The sequence below is a fragment of the Mizuhopecten yessoensis genome, unplaced genomic scaffold (genome assembly GCF_002113885.1).
Source record: "Mizuhopecten yessoensis strain PY_sf001 unplaced genomic scaffold, ASM211388v2 scaffold11009, whole genome shotgun sequence".
NCBI classification, from domain to species: Eukaryota; Metazoa; Mollusca; class Bivalvia; order Pectinida; family Pectinidae; genus Mizuhopecten; species Mizuhopecten yessoensis.
In genome coordinates this window covers 566702-579978 of record NW_018408833.1, presented here as the reverse complement: position 1 = coordinate 579978, position 13277 = coordinate 566702, and the positions used below count along the sequence as shown (strand labels likewise).

Genomic DNA, 13277 nt, shown 5'->3' with positions numbered 1-13277 from the left:
ATTTCTCGAGTATGTTGAAAATGATGAACAAAGTTTTCTTCACTAGTTAAATTTACTTTAGGAATAAGACAATCTGACAAAAATCATTCCCTGAGCATAGTCAAAATTTAACAATGCCATGTAACAAATGATTTTAATCAATCAGGATTTTAAAAAAAAGATGTGTTTGTAGGTCTTGTTAAAAACCCCTGTACCACTGCTAAAACCTAAGTGTCAGAACGTGTTTAACCCCGACATGCATATGACTATAGCTTTGATAAATTATTTCTGAAAAGAACTTTATACCTTGCAAGGTTTTTACGAGAAAATGATAAATTTGAAATGAAATATAATCAACCATGATCAACAGTGTTCCGAGTGAAAAAAAAACCAGGATTCAAACACTCACCTCAGCCCGGGCTCGTCGTCAATGTTTTAGTTTGAACAACTTCTTCTCAAAAACCAAGAGGCCTAGGGTGTTGATACTTGGCCAATATCATGCATTCAAGTTCACAGGGGTCAATTGTCCTAACAACCTTTAAATGACTTCGTCTGAATTACCAAAAGCTCCAGGGTGATATTTGGCCAGTAGTACTTGTGGATGAAGGGCTACCAAGTTTGTTCAAATGAATGACCTTCGCCCATATTCAAGGTCAGAGGGGTTAATTTTCTTAAAAAACGTTAAATAACTTCTTCTGTATAACCAAAATGTCCAGGGTGATGATAATTGGCCAATAAATTGGTAGCCTTTTTTCTAAATATTTTCTTCAGGTTGTTTAGTATGGATTATGAAAAGTTCTTTGCTACACAGCCAATAAAATGTTCTATGTGACATTTTAATGACTAGTACGATATGTACACTGTCACCTTCATCAGACAAATGACCAGTGAAGCGAATGCACACAAATGTGTTAAATGTGTTTTAGTCCTCTTTTAAGGTTACAATTGTGAGATTAATACCAGGTGAGCAATGCAGGCCATTGGGCCTCTTGTTATCCTATTGCCCTAATCAATTGAGCTACCTTCTCAACAGAAGTTTTATCGAAATGCAAGTTAACATAGATACTTAACTGTTGACAAATTTTGTTACTGTGATTACCTCCCTTCACCCATATTTCGAACAAGTTGTGATGCAAGGTTCAGATGTGCTTAGGATTGAGAAAAGGCCATCAATGAAATAGAATTGAATACAAAATCCTATTCAAAAATCTGAACACTGATAAGTCGCAAGACTTAAAGTTAATAAAGAACTTGAACTTGCTCATGTTCATATCATTTTCATAATAAAAACACTGAAGATTTAGTTGAACATACAGATAACCGGAGACAGCAGGTAACATAATCTCTCCTTTTGGCAGACTTAAAATTAAAACCACGAGCCCCAGCACTGTGACTCTAAAGATGTTCAAATGTAGTACCCTTAGTGCAAGTATGATCAATATCTCTGACTCGCAATACCTCCTTGAGAAATTGTATGATTATGATTCATTAAATAACAAAATTGTGTTCATTAAAGAAACAAGAAAAGTTATCAGGGATTTATTTTTTATTTTTCACAAAATATCAACATCAAATTGTAAAAGGCTATATTGCTTGAATTTCAACGGATAAAATTCAACATGAAAATGTGTTTACAGAGAGTGTACGCAAGGTTTAGCTATATTGGCTAATGTAGACCTGTTAGTTGTAAGGTGTAATTTTATTGGCTAAAGATCTAGATCTGCAGGTGTGAGGTAGTTTGATTGACTTATGCAGACTAAATAAAGTGTGGTTTTAGTGGTAATTGCAGACAGAGTAGTGCAAGTTGTAATTTAAGAGGACTATGTGGACAAAGGTTATCTTGTAAAGTGAAGTTTTATTGGCAATTGTAGAGAAAAAGTTCAAGCTGTACTTTAATTGCTCATGTGGACAGTGTAGTTTTTATAGCAAAAATGTTACTTGAAATTACATGTTTATGGACTGTTTGTCACTATTCCTTCAGGGGTGTAAATTCCTGTAGCTCAAAACTGGTAAAGATGTCAGGATTGGTGAAAGTTTTCAAAAATCACTATCAATGTACAGGAGGGCAGTGGTTGTTTTTCCAATGTTAGCACTCTAAATAGGAAATTGTTCACACAAGTCTTTGCATCAAAACCAGACACATTAAATTTGTAAAGAATAAAACATGAAATATAAGCAGACCAAGAAATGACTATAACATCCATCTACCAGTTATTTACACAATTGACATATAACCTTGCATCCTAAATTTGAAATATAATCACCCTTACACAATAACTTATTTGATACATGTAATACTTAATATTGACAAAAAATATATACATATTTTGTACTGTTTAATTATAATACAATGAGTGTAATAGGATTGAGTATATTTAAATGTCACCAAATTTAACTCTTAAAAATGATGTTCAATTATAATATGGAACAAAGGCAATGAATAAAAAAATAGTGTCCAAGAAATTGTCAAAAGGAAACTGGTCGACACAGGAAAGCTGAATTATAAAGGCCATTTCATTTTTTTTTTATTTAGAAATTTTACATAGCCTCTCTCTTTTTAACAATTTTCAAAATTCATCAATTAAACATATGATATAACTTATATCGAATTCATGATTTGTTGTTCTCCTGTATCGGCAGATTTCGCAGTTAACATGTTAATCAGGTGGTTTTTTTAACCGACTGTATTGGTATTTCATTTAATGTTTGACAGAGCTGCTGACTTACATATCATTATACTGTAAATAACTTCTATTTTCTAATTAAAGTACATACATTCACATATATTCACTATAAAAGATAATCGATTGAAAAGTAAAATATCAAAACCTCTCTCTGATACACACAGTTCTTAACCAAGGATGTGATACACAGTTCTTAACCAAGGATGTGATACACAGTTCTTAACCAAGGATGTGATACACAGTTCTTAACCAAGGATGTGATATAGAATCCTTAGCGTCTGTGAGAACAAATGGGACATAGTATTACATAGCTAGCTAGAACGTGGTGCTGGAAAGTGACAGTTGTGACTTGTTGTTAACTGATCGAACTGGTGAATTTCATCTCAATATCTTGGCTCCCTTTATGTTATGGTAAACTAACATCATTAATCAATCATCATTATTATTTGGACTGCCATTGCTTTTCAGTTTAACTTTTCAGGAAGCAAATTTAGATCATTCAAGAATAATTATAAGTTATATTGCATGTAAAGTATAATTGTAGTTATGGAATAAAAGCAATTCCACATGTCTATATTAATGCTGTAGATGGCACTTGTTTATTGCACAGACATACACATCTACTTGTGTGCTACAACCTTGTCTGTACAAAACTTGCCCTTTCTGCAACATCATGGAAAACATATGAAGGGTAATGCTTATATACCGTATGACAGGTAATCTTGTTGTACAACTATAACTATGGCTAGGCGGACAGTAGTAGACTACGAGTGGTAATCATACATGTATTATCAAAGGACAGAATTGGTAAAAAGATGGAGATGAGTAGACAACAGTTGAAAGGTAGAAATCATTCATACATCACGACATATTTATTTTCCCACAAATACAAATTCAAACATTATTTACTGTGAAAATACCACTTTTCACACTCCGATGCTTTTTAACATATATTTGTAATTTGTTCCTTTTGAGAAAACAAAACATATGAAGGAAAAGAAAAGAAATCAGTCAGTAATGGTTTGGCCAAAGGTTGGATATGCCAGATGATACACAGAATTGTTCAATAATCGTTACCTCATTCACCCCTACATATTTAAACTTGACTTGCCCAGTCTTTGATTTGGTAAGCTTCAAATGTGACTTTGGGGTGAATGGGTTAAACTGTAATAATATCAACCTACAATCTAACACACAGTTCAATACTCCACATTCTCTTTCTCCTGAACACAGTACCGACCACTGCCTATCACCTCCTGCACACAAGACTTGGCCGTTTCCAGACGCTTGGTCTGTTTTTTGTGAATGATGACACGCGGTGAGTTCATATCCACTGTCCGTGTGGCTAGAGGTGATCTTGTATTGTCTTTATTTAGAGAAATGGGTCGCTTAGGAAACAGTTGTTTTGGCTGAGTGGGTTTCACTGGTTTTCTGTGGACAGTTGTCTCTATTTGATCTGTAACACAAAAATTGATTAAATTTAGGTTTCTAAATTTCAAGATGGACATCAGTGTCTTTTTTTTAACATTTTTGAAGAAACAAATGCTCCAAATGTTTGAAGAAACCAAGGAAAGTTCCATCATTACAAGCAAATTTCTCTTTGCTCCCTTCAGAAGCCATTGATCAATAAATTAATGTAACAAATAATCACTAAATGTTTTCCCATTAACAAAGTTTAATAATACTAATTTAACAAACAGATACAATACATATCCACCTGTCTGTAATTTACAAAATGCACATATAGGTATTATTTTTACTCTCTGAGGACTAATATAATCTTCCCCTACCTTGAGAGTGTGATAGAGAACTCTCCAACCTAAGGGGTGATGTTTTCTGGTTGGGCCGAGGGTTAGACAACCAAAAAATAACCCTGAGGGTTGGAGATTTCTCTGTCACACCCTCAAGGTAGGGGATGATTGTTTTCTCCCATCCTATTATTTCAGTCACAACTCCACCGACAGTAGTGTAATCAAAAACACATGTTTGGTATGAATATCGTCATTCACTTTTGATGACGTCACAATTACCGGCGACGCATTTTAGTGACGTCACAATTCAACATGTGCTAATTGGCACGAGGCTATCTCCCCCTAGGGGGTGACAAGCTGATCTTTCCCGGCTAAAACGGGAGACCCACATGTGAAGGGTGGAAGAATATTGTCTTCATACCATGGATTAGGCGTTGATAAGTTGTTATAACTTGTGCCTAATCCCTTGTCTAATTTTGGTAATAAATATGTTTAAAGTAAACTTCATACCTTTGTATACATATTGAACTGCATCTTCACTGGATATTTTCTCTGCTATGGACATCTGATGGAGGCTGTCAAACTCACGAAGCAGTTCATCAGTGTCCTCCAATTTGTCGTCTTGGTCATCAGCTCCCTCATCTACCAAGTTTGGCATCAATGGCACCTTGTCCTGAGTCAGGCGTGATTCTACAAACACAACATCATTCCACACAGTGTTACACAAAACATACCACACAGTGTTACACATAACATACAACACAGTGTAACACATAAAATACCACACAGTGTTACACATAACATACCACACAGTGTTACACATAACATACCACACAGTGTTACACATTACATACAACACAGTGTTACACATAACATACCACACAGTGTTACACATAACATACCACACAGTGTTACACATAACATACAACACAGTGTTACACATAAAAAACCAGTGTTACACATAGCATCTTACCACACAGTGTTACACATAGCATACCACAGTGTTACACATAACATATCACAGTGTTACACATTACATACCACACAGTGTTACACATAAAAAAACCACAGTGTTACACATAGCATCATACCACAAAGTGTTACACATACCATACCACAGTGTTACACATAACATACCACACAGTGTTACACATAACATCTTACCACACAGTATTACACATACCATCATACCACACAGTGTTACACATAACATACCACACAGTGTTACACTTAACATACCACAGTGTTACACATAACATATCACAGTGTTACACATAACATCATACCACACAGTGTTACACATACCATACCACAGTGTTACACATAACATACCACACAGTGTTACACATAACATCTTACCACACAGTGTTACACATAACATCTTACCACACAGTGTTACACATAACATACAACACAGTGTTACACATAACATACCACACAGTATTACACATAACATACCACACAGTGCTACACATAACATACAACACAGTATTACACATAACATACCACACAGTGTTACACATAACATACCACAGTGTTACACATAACATCATACCACACAGTGTTACACATAACATATCAGTGTTACACATAACATCATACCACACAGTGTTACACATAACATCTTACCACACAGTGTTACACATAACATCTTACCACACAGTGTTACACATAACATCATACCACACAGTGTTACACATAACATCTTACCACACAGTGTTACGTATAACATACCACACAGTGTTACATATTACATCATACCACACAGTGTTAAAAATTTGAAAGCTAAGGAAACCGACCAAATAACTAATGCAGAAATTAATGATGTAACTAAAAATATCACAGATATATTTACTACGTCCGCCAACCAGTCATTCGGTCGCAAATCTGTTTACCGCGGAAATATTCATGAAAATAACAAACCATGGTTTACATCAAATTGTAAAAAGCTTCGAAAAGAATTTCACAAAGCCAAACAGAACTATCGTAAATTAAAAAATGATGTTAACAAGCACGCCTTGAAAAGGAAAAGTCGTAATTACAGGAAAGAGGTAAATAAAGCATACAAAACCTATGCATTCAACATGGAAAAGAAAATAAGAGATTCAGTAAAGGAGAGTCCAAAATTCCTATGGAATATTCTAAATAGGTTTTCGGGTAAACCCAAATCGTCAAAAGCTAATATACCAATAAACGAACTATATAACTATTTTAAAAATTTAAATTCAGCTAGCTATGAGGAAGATAATAATGAAGGACTTCTACAAGATATCGATCACGATGAAGTCTCTGAAGATCTCAATGCTGAAATTACCGAAACGGAAATTATTCGATCGATAGAAAGCCTAAAAAATAATAAAGCGAGCGGAATCGATGAAATACGGAATGAATATATAAAAAATACTCTCAATCAGTTTTTGCCTTTATATATAGATTTTTTCAACATCATTCTCAACACTGGGTTAATACCCCAAGAATGGACAGTTGGTATTATTAAACCTATATACAAAAATAAAGGTAACCAGGGCGATCCGGATAATTATAGGGCGATAACTCTGGTGTCATGCTTGGGAAAAGTATTTACCTCTATAATTAATGGTAGACTAACAAAATTATCTGATAAGATAAACCTGATATCCTCCGCCCAAGCGGGATTTCGAAAGGGATATTCCACTAATGAAAACATTTTTATATTGCATTCCCTAATTTCTTTATATTTTTCAAAGGGTAAGAAGTTATATTGTTCATTCGTTGATTTTAAAAAGGCCTTTGATACGGTGTGGCGAGCAGGCTTGTGGAAAAAATTACAAAATAGTAACATTACGGGCAAAATATTTAAAGTCCTTTATAATTTATATCAAAATACCAAATCATGCGTAATAAATGGTAATGATACATCCGACTTTTTCATGTGCAATGTCGGGGTAAAACAAGGAGAAAACTTATCGCCATTTTTGTTTTCCCTCTTTCTTAACGATTTAGAGGATTTCCTCAATCAACGTAATGTTTCTTGTTTGAATGAAGTGTATGCTCTTAGTGATCAAAATTTAGGTTTGTACTTAAAATTGTTTATTATATTATATGCTGATGATACAGTGCTTTTATCAGAAACACCAGATGGCCTACAGAACGCATTGAATGAATTCCAAAATTATTGTAATATATGGAAATTAACAGTTAATACACAAAAAACTAAAGTTTTGATTTTTGAAAAAAGAAAAAGTAAAAGAGACCATCACTTTACGTTAAATAATGAGATTTTAGAAATACAAGATTCGTACACATATCTTGGAATAATATTAAACTACAATGGTGTTTTTACAAAAGCCAAAAGTAAACTAACAGAGCAAGCAAAAAAAGCTTTATATGCATTGTATATTAAGATTAGAAATATTTCCATTCCTGTAGATCTTCAACTGAAATTATTTGATGCACTTGTGTCACCAATTTTATTATATGGATGTGAAATCTGGGGCTATGAAAATACAAAAAGTATCGAAAAAATACACTTACAGTTTTGTAAGGAAATTCTTAACATTCGGAAGAGCACCCCAAATTATATGGTATATGGTGAGTTAGGAAGGTATCCCCTAGAAATTGAAATCAGTGTTAGAATGGTTATGTTCTGGCATAAGCTTATAACGGGTGGATCGAAATTATCTAGTGTAATGTATAAGTTAATGTACAATTTGCACCAGAATTCTTTATTAAGTTTTAAATGGTTAACGTATATACGAGATATCTTAAACAATACTGGATTTAATAATTTATGGACTTTCCAAATATCATGTACAATTAATAGACAATGCTTGAAAAATATCATTAAGCAGAGATTATGCGATCAATTCATTCAAAGTTGGTTTCATGATGTTGAAACCTCCTCGCGAGGGCAAGTTTACTCCTTATTCAAATTTCAGTTTAATATTGAACCATATCTTTTAAAGCTAAATCGTAATGAACGAAAAGTAATATGTAAATTTAGAACATCAAACATAAAATTTCCTATAGAAACAGGAAGATGGAATCGAGTCCCACGCGAGGAAAGGTTATGTCCCCTATGTAATAACTGTGTTGGGGACGAATACCACTACTTATACCAATGTACTAATGTATCTGTTGTAGCTCTTAGACAACTTTATATACCAAATTATTATTATGTCAACCCAACTTATATAAAAATGAAAGGAATGTTCTCAATTTGTAACACGGTACTCTTAACAAAAGTAAGTAAATTTATACAAAGAGTAATGAAGCTACTTAATATCTAAAATAATTTAGCTAAAAGAATTATTGAAATGGGTTGTTATTGTATGATTTGTATCATGTGTCATATTATATTATGTGAGTACTATGTCCATCAATGTATACTATGTATTATGTGACCTCTTGTTACGCACGTATACGTGTGGCATGAGTGTAAAAATAAAACTTGAAAACTTGTGTTACACATAGCATACCACACAGTGTTACACATAACATACCACAGTGTTACACATAACATACCACACAGTGTTACACATTACATCATACCACACAGTGTTACACATAACATACAACACAGTGTTACACATAACATACCACACAGTGTTACACATAACATACCACACAGTGTTACACATAACATACAACACAGTGTTACACATAAAAAACCAGTGTTACACATAGCATCTTACCACACAGTGTTACACATAGCATACCACAGTGTTACACATAACATACCAGTGTTACACATAACATACCACAGTGTTACACATAAAATACCACACAGTGTTACACATAACATACCATACAGTGTTACACATAACATACCATACAGTGTTACACATAACATCTTACCACACAGTGTTACACATAACATCTTACCACACAGTGTTACACATTACATCTTACCACACAGTGTTACACATTACATACAATACAGTGTTACACATAACATCTTACCACACAGTATTACATAACATCTTACCACACAGTGTTACAATATACAATCCAATTAATTAGCAAAACAGTATAGGAGCTACCATTACATCTAGTGTTTCATAAGCATCCAAACATCTTTACCATTTCAACTTTTGATTTGCAAAATATCAGATATTTCTTATGAGGTATGGTCACAAAAGACAAATTATTCACTGGTAAACGTACTTCGAGTTGTAATTATGGTTATACATACAGTGGAGTCTATGTACCTTTGAAGTTTAAAGAATTTAGAATATCTTTCTTCTCTTTCTGAGATTATTGGCAACTTAAAACAAGTCTCTTATATTGAATCGAAATTGGTATTGGTATAGTACATGTATAAATGAATAATGAAAGCTCTACGCCAATATTCAAACTTTTGTTTTGATTACCCTTTGTATATAGCCATATATTTCAATTACTGGGTCCTCAGCATATCTTGAAGTACTTCATATCAGACCAGTCTGCAACGTTAGGCACTAGTCCGATGCCCACGACTAGTAAATTTAAGTCTGGACTAGTATTGAAAATATTTAACTAGTCCGACTGGACTAGTGGCAATTTTCCTCCAAAATAATGGAAATATTATTAATGGTATATATTTTGCACTATAAAGCTTATCACAAGTTCTAATCCTATCGTAAAATACGGTATTCGTCGAAGCTTTGATCGCGAGACTGGGTTCCGGATTTTTAGTAGTTACCGAACATTACTTCCGGTTTATAACCACGTGAAACCAACCATGGCGATGTTGATTAGTTGGAGGAAAGGTTCAAAACCAGCTTAGCTTGTCCGTGAACAGACAGAAAAAAACACGAACACGAAAGAAAAATTTACGATTCTGGCTGGTGCTTGATCGCTCGATGGAAACAACAGTAATACTGTATTAGAAATAATTGGGGATCACGTTCCGTGCTCTGTTTCTTTAGTTAATTATTGAGAGACATTTTGTTTTTATTTCTAATAATTTTCCAATTTAGATCACAATTTACACTTCATGCTGTAAAAAAGACCAGTCTGTAATTTGGACTAGCAAATTCACAGTTGTACTATTAAAATTATGGGTTCACTAGTCAAAATGACTAGTAAGGAAAATAGTTAACGTCACAGACTGTCAGACAATACATTACAATATCTGTTTATGTAATAGTTTAATGTAGCTTTTATGCAAAAACAATTCCCATACATGTACAGTACTATACATGAACCTAATGGGAGTGAACTATGCATTCCACCCTTTGGGTGGTCTACAGCAGGCCAGGCTGATATATAAATAATATTAATAGCAAGGCTTATGCTTTATATAGTCTACACAAGACTGCCAAAATACTAACAATTTCTTAGTCAGGGAGGAACTTCATGAAAGAAAAAGATTAATATGAGACTTTTGACATCTAATCAAATACTCCACACATGTTTTACTTGCAACATGCAATGATGCATGCTTTCTAATAAAAGTACATGTGTATGTACACAAAGTACAAGACCTGCCTACCAGGCATAATGGTAATAATTGGAGTCCTGACTATTCCTCCAGATGGTGACCGTGGATCGAGCAGACTCTCCGGGGTTTTCTCCACAACAATCGGAGTTCTTGTTATCGCCACTGAAGGTGACCTTGGGTCAAACTCATGGTCCATCACACGTTTATGTGTACCAGTCCGTGGAGGTGTGATCATCTCTCCCTCTCCAAAGTCTGTTTTACTGTTAGCCATGCCCATGTTGTTTGGTATCTGAAATAAAGATATTACTATATCAACATCCATCACACTTTCATATAGACATATAATTTATATCTGTTTTCAGGAAAACTGCAAACTATGATGTTCTGTCTGAACTTGTTCACCTAACACAATGAAAGTCTACATATATATATGTAACCAGCACTAGTTGACTGATGATCATATGCTCTATATATATTTGTGTCTGAAGATAAAATTGACTCCTGGCACTAAAGACAATCCTCATTCTCATATAACAACAAAGCTGTTAATTATATAACAATATTCTATTAAAAAGACCATCTTTGGTAAGAAAACACTTCGGAGCCTTCTGTTGGGTGGTCTATAAATTATATAGATTTGAATGTAAATACGTGGAAAGACAAAACAGAAATCATCAATACTCCAACCAGGACACACCAACTCTAGATGGACACATTGAAAAGGCATTTATTAAAACATGTCATATTGGTAAAACTTTCATGATGAACAACTGTATATGTAGCTACCACTCACAGCTGGTGATCATGAGGACGACTACTGATAGGCGACTACTGATTAACTAGTTGCAGATCTAACACAGTATATTTAATTTGAAACCACAGGTAAAGCCAAATGTTGTCAACCAACTACTGGAGAAGACAACCAAATTGCATTGTCAGTGACAAATTACTGATGATAGAGAGAGACTTGTGGGAACCACTAAGTACACTGGTCTGGACCAGTCGAGGCAACCACTGTTTGAAACCTATCACTTGTGGGGATGACAACAGTTAAGGACTGATAAACCAATTGAGGTACAGTGTAGAAATTGATAACCGCTGGTAGGGACCAAATTTTGTTATTCTGTACTTAAATGTTTGGTACTTCAGTTGTTAAAGACAGTTTGTTACTACCCAAAAATCATTTTCAAGGCATTATAAACATTTTGGAATTTGGACTAGCATTTAAGCTTTGGACATAGTTTGCTTTTTGTTTCCTTTGTGTTGCGGATTTCATATTTTCAACACAATATTTTCAACATTTTGGTCTTTTAAAAAAAGTGTCTTTGGCTAGTAAGGCATCCTAATTTTGTGTAGTGGAACTGGACTGGATCGATCACCAGCAACTAGCTAGGTAGTGTTCTTCTAAGAGTTTGGAGGGTCTAAGGTTCAAACCCCAGTCTGGCCATGCAATTATCCTCTCTGTCACATTTGTAACAGGAAGAAATTATAAAGAATATGTGTGTTCACATGGGATCACACTCATAACCCCAGACTTTCAGTTGGTCACTGTTATGCTAAGCTGGGATCGATCCCCCCTAGGGAGAAGACCGAAGGCAACCTAAGACGTACAATAAAAAACAGGTATTTTTTAGGGTATGAAACTACCAGGTAATGAAACATCTAGGATTCCCCACTAGGTTCGTAGTTATTTCACCAGAAATATCAGATTAAAGTCTTTGTTTATTAACAATTTTATAATATATATAACTTTTGTAAATAGAAAGAGAGTAGTGTACATGTGCTTCCACTAGGGATCAAACCCGCGACCCTACAGGCTTCCTAGTTGGACGCTCTACCACTCAGCTAAAGGCAAATTCCTTCTAGCTAGAAGGCGACTGTAATTTTATGTACAATTAAAATCCGACACTCTTTCATCACAAATTACCCCAAATAAACCTTCTTTTATTCCTATGTATGCATATCTTCATTTTCATCACGAATAAACCTTCTTTTATTCCTATGTATGCATATCTAAATATCTGTCTGTTTTTCATTAACAATAATAAGATTGGAGAATATGATTCAGACCCATTCCTTCAGACTAGTAGGCCTACAATGGGCTATGTCTATCACGATAACAACGCGTCTAATAGTCAGTGCAAAAAAATCGTCTTTCTTTTAGTTTTACCATTTAGAGTAAATATCGCACAAACCCATCCAGATTGACCTTATCACAAAGATTTTTATGAGCGCTTACCAAAACCAGACAATTAGTAATCTTCGTGTAAATGCTTACTACAAATACTTACATTCTCTGATCTAAAATTGTTTTCAAGATTTTGAAGTTCCCGCGCTGACCAATCAAATTCGCTGTAATATTTTGTAAAGCACTCAAGTCACCGTTAATCTGATTGGTTCTGTCTTATTTACCCCAGTCTGCATCTGTGGTACGTTTTCCAACAAGCAAAATTAACTACC

The 13277-nt window shown here is 34.4% G+C and overlaps 1 protein-coding gene across 2 annotated transcripts; it reads right to left on the bottom strand.

Annotated features, from left to right (window-relative positions):
- Positions 1 to 1503: 1503 nt before the first annotated feature.
- On the bottom strand, positions 1504 to 13205 carry LOC110464539 (cell division cycle-associated protein 3-like). Of its 2 annotated transcripts, none has more exons than XM_021519794.1 (4): positions 13109 to 13205; positions 10869 to 11106; positions 4925 to 5104; positions 1504 to 4119 (listed from the first exon to the last, which is right to left on the bottom strand). In XM_021519794.1, exons 2-4 carry the CDS (start codon positions 11092 to 11094, stop codon positions 3863 to 3865), a joined length of 663 nt encoding a protein of 220 aa, XP_021375469.1. In that variant the 5' UTR covers positions 11095 to 11106; positions 13109 to 13205; the 3' UTR covers positions 1504 to 3862. The 2 variants fall into 2 exon arrangements, with proteins under 2 accessions (XP_021375469.1, XP_021375470.1); XM_021519795.1 differs by having other exon boundaries at positions 13057 to 13127.
- Positions 13206 to 13277: the final 72 nt, after the last annotated feature.

Bases quoted from the DNA above. Each gene is read 5' to 3' on its own strand.
- LOC110464539 (XM_021519794.1), bottom strand. From the start codon at position 11,094: ATGGGCATGGCTAACAGTAAAACAGACTTTGGAGAGGGAGAGATGATC. The intron at 5,105-10,868 runs GTAGGCAGGTCT...TTGTGTTTGTAG, and splicing joins AATTATTACCATTATGCCTG to AATCACGCCTGACTCAGGAC. The intron at 4,120-4,924 runs GTATGAAGTTTA...TTTGTGTTACAG, and splicing joins AGTTCAATATGTATACAAAG to ATCAAATAGAGACAACTGTC.